Source organism: Panicum virgatum, chromosome 2K (assembly GCF_016808335.1).
Source record: "Panicum virgatum strain AP13 chromosome 2K, P.virgatum_v5, whole genome shotgun sequence".
In the NCBI taxonomy this organism is placed as follows: domain Eukaryota; kingdom Viridiplantae; phylum Streptophyta; class Magnoliopsida; order Poales; family Poaceae; genus Panicum; species Panicum virgatum.
The window spans coordinates 41,496,699-41,504,840 of NC_053137.1; the positions used below are offsets into that span (position 1 = coordinate 41,496,699).

An 8,142-nucleotide genomic window follows, 5' to 3' on the forward strand; every position below is an offset into this window, starting at 1 on the left:
GTTTAAAGGTCATTCCTCATTCAGTTCTTAGAGTGAGGGATATCATCAAGGTTGTCACATCCACACCATCTCGGATGCAAACTTTCAACACAATTGTACAAACATTAGGCCTCAAAGTGAAGTCAGGACTGGTTCTGGATGTTCCACACCGATGGAACTCCACCTATGACATGCTAAACGAAGCATTGAAGTACAAGGTGGCTCTAAACAGATATGCAACTGAACAACATCATGAAGCTCCAAGTGATTATGAATGGGCAAATGTTGAAGCTCTTCATGGCTTTCTTCAAGAGTTCAGTGAGGCAACTAAAACATTTTGTGGATAGGCATCCTACAGCCCATCTTTTCTTGAAGATGCTGCTAGCCATCCGAGATGTTTTGCTTGATGAGACATGGAACACTAATGAGCTCCTCAATGAATTGGCTGACAGGATGCATACCAAATTCCAGAAATATTGGACAAATCCTAATATTGCTCTTCTTATAGCTGCTGTGCTAGATCCTAGTATGAAAACTGACTTCATCAAGTTCTACTTCCACACAATTGGTGAACATGTTGATCTGAAAATGAGAGAATTAAAGCGGTACTTGAAGAAGTATTACCAAGAATATGAAAAAATTGTGAGGATCAACAATTTACCTGTGGTCAATGTATCTGATGAGCAGGCCATGAGCGAGTCTGTTGAGTCTGGTACTAGTTCCTTAGGTCTGGTATGTGGTAAAAGACGCGTGGAATTTGCATTTGCCCAATTTGCATCACAAAATTCAGATGCTCGTTCAGAACGATCAGAATTGGATATTTATTTGGAGGACCCAAGGATCCTTGTGAGGTCAGATGAGAACTTCAATGTTCTAGCATGGTGGAAAAAGAATTCAGATGCATATCCAGTCTTGTCTTTGATGGCTAGAGATTTCCTCGCTATCCCTGTGAGCACAGTGTCCTCAGAGTCTGCATTTAGTGCTGCTGGAAGAATCCTTGGTAAAGATAGGACTTCACTCTCCCCTGAAACTCTTGAAGCCCTAATTTGTACTAAAGATTGGTTGATTGGGTTCAATGATGAAGAGGAAGGCGAACCAATGAGTGGAAAAAGGATGTTCGGTTCAGATGATGATGAAGATGATGAGTGAAGGTAAATGGGCTTTACAATTGTAATCAATTAACCTTTCACTGTCTTAATTCTAATGCAAATTCTTGCTTGGTATGCTTAACTTTGGATTTATGTCATCATTTACATTTGCAAAGTTCTTATTCTGAATTCAGAACAGGAGAAACTTTTATTACAGATTGAGAATTTAAGAAAGAACAGAGTTAAGTAGATGCTTATGACCATATTTTTTTCAACTATGAGATCAAAAGATTTCAAGTTGTTTGGTGCAAAAGCTTACTGTTGGTTGAATTTTTGAAAAGAAAATCAGGGTTAAAAGGTATTTTCCAGGCATCAAGTTGATAGTTGTTTCTTTCTTGTAAGGAATAAGTTGGTCATGTCAAGTAGGTCGGTTTTGGTTACCTGTGAGCTACAAATTGCATCCACAGAAAAATACTGCACATATTTAGGTAACATAGCAATACAGCATTATCCAACCTTATCAGTTATCTGAAATGGTTTTATTCGGGTAAGATAAAACATTATCAGTTATCTATGACTGCTCATGTAGCCAAACTTTGAGCCTATTGGTTTGTACAACTTAATGGAGCAGCATGCATTAGTTGGCAGTGGAATATAACTTTGGTGCTTTGGCAGCTATCTATGCTTCATTGTGGCCTGTTTGTCTAATAAGATAACAGGTTGCAGGTTGAAAGTAATGTTATTCGTTGCCTCTTACCCAATCTCCTAGTGCAGCACACATACTAGTTTAGTTTTTTCACTTAATTAATGCAAGTTAAATATTTCAGCACACATACTAGTTTCCATTGGTAACATAAGGTACTGAAAAGCTAGCAGACTATAGCTAGTCTGAATTAGAATGGTAACAAGATCTGAACTCTGCATTTTAAACTCTGGACATTGTTAGCAGGCTACAAGTGTGCTAGCTATATCCATCATTGTCATCCATCAGCTAGATTATGGTTTCTCTCTGATGTATCACATTTTAAGCATTTTATATTATGCTAAATTGCTAAGTGCTGACTGCAGGTTACTTGGTCGTGTGAGGGCATTTGATCGGCATTGCAACATGGTTCTGGAGAATGTTAGGGAGATGTGGACTGAGGTATATCAATATATGGCATGTTATCTGAGCTGCTGTATCAGTTCCGTCTCTTGTGTTTATTTGTTCATTAACATCTGTTGCTCCTGTTACAGATACCAAAGACTGGTAAAGGCAAGAAGAAGGCTCTTCCGGTGAACAAAGACAGGTTCATAAGCAAGATGTTCCTCCGTGGGGATTCAGTCATCATTGTTCTCAGGGACCTGAAATGAGTTGGATAACTTTGCTTTGTTCGCTGTCTAGTCTGTATGCCAAACACTCCAAACATGGGTGTATAAGAGACGATACTTGGTGGACTGTTTTAGTTGGATGCTGTGATGCACCTCTTGTGTTCAGTGGTACTTTTTATTTGGCTCGATCATCAGTATATCAAATTTAGAACTCTAATGTTCCATTTTTCGATTCCCTGTGTCAAATGGTAGCAGGGTTTGAGAATTGGCAGCTCACGGGCTACTTGGTCATCATGGGGTTTAATAATGGCAGCCTGCGGGCTGTGCTCCTTTAGTGAAAATGGATTGGCCCATGAGCATATATAGGATCAGGGCTGGGCTAGGATGATATTACTTAAAGAATGGGATTGGATAGAATAAAACTAATTATTTGAAGGGCTGGATAAGGATCGAGCCAACTATTTAATTAAATAGGGCTGGATTGGGGTTTGGGCAGGATCACGACCCATTCCCAGGGCTAGCCGAGACCCGACCTGACCTGCACCTGCTGCCTGCTGTGGCTCCTGCTACGCCTGTGGGTATGCTACTCCTGCCGCTCCTGCTACGCCTGTGGATAAGCTGTACTGTGTCGCACTGTGGATCTCTACAAGCACGGGGCGGCCTGCGGTAGTAACCGTACCGTGCCCGGATTCGGCCGGTCAGCAGGTACATACATTACTGTAGGTAGACATGGGCTGTGTGTTAGATGAGGTGAAAAGGGGAGAAAAAGTCACATCAGTCACTGTAGCACACTGTAGCACTTTTCGTTTGTTTGTGGTAAATATTGTCCTACCATGACCTAACTAGGCTCAAAAGATTCGTCTCGCAACGTACATCAAAACTATGCAATTAGTTTTTTATTTAACTACATTTAGTACTCCATGCATAGGTTATTTACTATATTTAATGTTTCGATGTGATAGGGCATGTGATAGATGTGATGGAAAATTTGGAAATTTGGTGGGAACTAAACACACCCATGTTGGTTTTTACTGCCCCTGTTCCCGGGCGTACGTACGTATTCAGATTTCAGGACCAGACCAACGGCAGGTCTGCAGCTCCCCTGCAAGGTGCAGTAAACGCTCTGTACAGCCTGCCTGCCGGCCGATGCGGTGGTGCGTCGCTACAGTCAACTCCGGCATCGGCACCGGCCCGGCCCGGCCCGCTCGGACCCTATCCGCCTATCCTCTTGCCGGACGCGCAATTGCTTATCTGGACGCTGGCAGATCAGCGAGGCCGCCGGCCCGCCCGGGAAAACGGAGAGCCTTCCAGGCTGCCACGCTGCGCCCGGCCTGCAAGCGAGCATGGCCGCGGGCAGGAATAATCGAGGTCGATCCGCGGTTTGGATCCGCGGGAGCGGCGGTCAGGGCGGTACTTCCTCCGTTTCAAATTACTAGGACAATAGCGCGCTCCGCTGCGCCCAGTTCGAATTGCGGAATTCATAGACCGCAAGCTGCCAAGGTCCATTCGCTAAATGAATTGCGGAACCTATGTTCCGGGGCTCCCATCTCACTCACACATATTTTTTGCAATTTAGCGATTTTCGTAAAAAAAAATTTCACATATAAGCCCTTTTTGTAAAGTTTTGTAAAAATAAACCCTCGGGGTCGGCGCCACAGTTCACGGCGCCGAGCTGACACGTTTCGGCACCGTGATTCTTGGCACTGAGCTGCCACGCGCACACAACCAACCGGGCGAGGTGGTGTCCGACGTGGCAAGGAGGTCGGCGCCGGAGATCTCGGCGCCGGGCCCTTTTTTACCGTTTGGAGAAGGGATTCACTTTTACTTTTACCTTACTTTACCCGGCCATTCTTTTACTGCGTCGCCGCCCACCCTCGTCTCGCCCTCCTCGTCGCCGCACCGCCGCCGGCGCCGCCGCCGCCTCCGACCGCGCCTGCCCGGTCTGTCCTCCGATGCCCCTCGCCTCGTCCTCGTATCTGTCGCCCCCTAGGTCTCCTTGCCTCGAGATCCCACGCCGGCCGTGCGGACCGCGCGGCGGGCGGCCGAGCGGCGGCCGTTTGCGGGCCGGGCCGCAAAGGCTCCTCTAGGAGCCGACGCCGGGGAAGGGGAGGCGAGCTGCCGGCAGCTGCGGCCTCCTCCGAGGTACAGAGCGCTCCCATATTTTTTTTCAAAATAGTTCGACTGCAATTTAATGTAATTAGTTTAGTTGATATAGTTATTTACTACAATTAGTTTAGTTGATATTTAGTTAGAAACTTTTTGTGGAAATAAATTTCGATATGTACTTATGTAGCTTAGTTATCAATTTTATTCAGGAAATTAAGGTAGAAATGAAGGATATTTAATTTTGTTTGGAAATTAGTATAGTTAGCTATCAAGTTTCGTAGACAATTTATTTACATATGTTTAGGGAGACAATTCTTTTATTTATAGAAGTAGTTCATGGAGACTATTCCATCATTGGTGGAAGTACTATAGCTAGCAATTTAATTTAGTGTCAAATTTATTTAGTTAACAAAGGTGTCAATCTAATTATAAGTTTTGTGTCGTGCACACCAACTAGATGGACAATATAGTAACCATTTATCATGGAAGAATTGTGGAGACAGATTAGTTTTCGAATGTCACATTTGTTGGAATGTACCGTGTTTCTTTGATGTTTGATAGTCGACCGCTGTTTAGTGAGATGATTGCTAGGGCTCGTGAGGAGTTAGAATGGAATTCAACAGATGATGATATCTCAGTTGTAGGGGTATTGCATTATGGTAAATCAGGACGAGTTTTTAGCCGGCAAGTCCGAATTGCATCTGAGGTTGAATGGGATAGGTATGTCAATATTGTCATGAAGAATGAGATACAATGTCTTGATTTGATTATGTGGAAGGTTTCAAAAGATCCCACCCCTCTAGTGTGTCCACCTCGTAATGATCAGCCAACGCCTCATGTGCTATCGCCAGAAGGGGGTAATTCGGCACCCGCAGATCTGTCTTTACCAAACATTCAGATCGATGATGATGATGGGGTTCGGGTCCCCAATGTTCAATCCGATCCGAATCAAACTAGGATTGTTCTTGATGTTGGTATATCTCCTCAGGAGATACCTACTAGCCAGGATCATCCAAGTAAGTCACTTTGTTAAATATTTTTATTTTTAGTTCGATTTGACCCTTAATTCCATTTGTTGGTACCAACCTATTTTTTTTCTATTTGTGAACGGAATGTAGGAGATGTCCCTAATAATATTGGTATTACTCCAGAGATAGCACCCGTCCATACAGTGCGGGGCTCTAATAATGTGGAATGATCGATTCATGATCAAGAGGAGGCTTATGAGAATGAAAGAGCTGTACATTCAGATGATGACCGTCCTATACCCCCATTGAGCGCAGAAGATAGAGAGCTCATCAGACAAGTTTGTCCTGATATTGATCCAGACGTGCCAGAATTCAGTGATGTTCGGAATCTTGACAAGGCATATGCAGAAGGAAGAGAAGCTGATCTCTTAGAGTGTCGTGAGCATGGTGATGATGAAGTACTTGAAGTTAAGAAGGACATTGTTTTCAAGGACTTGCCTACACTGCGGAGGTGGTTGCAGGGGTGCTCAGTGAAACGGAAAAGGCCTTTCATGGTGAAGCATTCTTATGCGCAGAGACGTTACACAGTGCGACAAGGCAAATTGCAATTGGCGGGTCTGTGCTCGGAAACAGAAGGTCACCGGAAAGTTCAAGATCACAAAGTTCGTAGGACCACACACTTGTGCCGAGGAAGAGCTAGAACAGAGGCACCGACAGCTGACATCTACCCTCATTGCCGCAAGATTGTGCTCCATATTGTACAGCCCAATATGAAGGTTAACTCAATTATTGAAATAACAGAGAAACTATTCAATTACAAGATAAAGTATGGAAAAGCATGATGGGCAAAGCAACCGGCCTGAAAGATGATATATGGGGATTAGGAGGAGGCTTATGAGAAGTTGCCAGCATTGTTTAATGCAATGAAAACAGCTAATCCAGACATGCATTATGAGTACATCCCAAAACCGGATGAACGAAGGAATGGGAGACAGATTTTCTTTCATGCTTTCTGGTATTTTCCGCAGTCCGTGGAGGGCTTCAGGCATTGTCGGCCGGTGTTTTCCATTGATGGTACATTTCTCCTCGGCAAGTATATGGGCACACTATTGATAGCCATTGCATGTGATGCTAACAATACGTTGGTTCCTCTGGCGTTTGCTTTGGTGGAGAGGGAGAACAAAGATAGCTGGGGATGATTCGTGCGGCTTGTTCGGAGACATGTTGTAGGCCCTAGCAGAAAGGTTTGTGTCATTTCAGATAGGCACCAGGGTATACTTAGTGCTGTAGAGGAGCAGATTCCGGGCTACCCACCGTTGGTGCACTCGTCACCTTGCTGAGAATTTGTTTAAAAAAGATGGTGACAAGGACAACTTTGCACTATTTGAGTTAGTAGCTCGACAGTTGGAGGTGCAATTATTTGAGGAGAAGTTTGGGCAATTAAAGACGGCCACAAATGAACAAGGCAGGAGTTGGCTAAGAGGACTGCTGAGGCACCGTGAGAAATGGACAAGAGCTTACGATGAAGCTGGCTGGAGGTATTCATTTCAGACTAGCAACATGGCCGAGTCTTTTAACAGTGTGCTCAAGGGTATACGTGGTATGCCGGTAAATGCTATTGTAGAGTTCACATTCCCAAAGTTGGTAGCAATGATCAACAGCAGAAACCGCTGTCAAACTTCAGAACAAAGGTGACTTGTTGCCATCAAAACCCAATGAGCATCTAAACGATGCGAAGGGATTTGCCCACACACATGAGGTTAGATTGTTCGATCTTAGCACGGGAAAATATGAGGTCACGGAACGGAGAGGCACAACGTCCAACGGAGAGGTGCGGCCTCCAAAAAAAATGTTGTCCTTCTGTCAAATTTTTCATTCACATGTGGGAGACCAAGGCAGTACCACTTTCCATGTTCTCATTACATTGCAGCAGTGCGGCATCACAATTTTTCCTACATGAGGAGCAGTACCCCCAGAGTTTACTGTAGATAAACTTGTGCAAACTTGGTCTCCACGATTCGAGCCTTTCCTCGACGAAAGTCGGTGGCCACAATACACGGGTCTGGTATACATTGCCGATAGAGCATGCCGTTGGGACAAACGTGGAAGCAGGAAGAGATCTACACATGGTATGGATATGGACTAGATTTCCGATAGAACAAAGAGGAGAAGAGCGAGGCCCTTCGTGGAAGAGCCCGAACAAAACCAGTACGGCCGCTGCAGTAGGCTAGGGCATAATTCACGAACATGCTTTTGGACTCTTAGTCAGGTGCCAATAAACCTTGTATATAAGTTGTACAGTTGTTATTATACTAATTGCTACCATTAATTGCAATATTATTTTTGTCGGGTACCATAATTAGGGGCATCCTAACCCAGGGACTAAAATGCTCTCAAACACGCAAAACACAATTGGGCACTCGGGCCAGACTCTCCCCTGGAGCAGCACCGTCATCTATATTTGGACGCCCAAAAAACCACTCCAGGAGTGAAAGGCCCTAGCGCACACTCGACCCATGGCCCAACACCACGGTACGGCTCTTCCGAGGCCTCACCAGCTGTAAAGCGAACTCCGCCTCGCTCGAGGGCTCCCTGCCGAGGCCCCTCGAAGCGCAGACAATCTCCGCCTCGCCCGTGGCCCCCTCAGCCGAGCCCTCCGCAGGGCCTCGGCGCGGGGGGAGTTCCGCCTC

At 45.1% G+C, this 8,142-nt stretch overlaps 1 protein-coding gene across 1 annotated transcript; it reads left to right on the forward strand.

The window, feature by feature from the left end:
• Positions 1 to 900: 900 nt before the first annotated feature.
• On the forward strand, positions 901 to 2,420 carry LOC120695308. The gene is made up of 3 exons (XM_039978592.1): positions 901 to 1,124; positions 2,136 to 2,211; positions 2,304 to 2,420. Exons 1-3 carry the CDS (start codon positions 901 to 903, stop codon positions 2,418 to 2,420), a joined length of 417 nt encoding a protein of 138 aa, XP_039834526.1.
• The last annotated feature ends 5,722 nt before the right edge of the window (positions 2,421 to 8,142 follow it).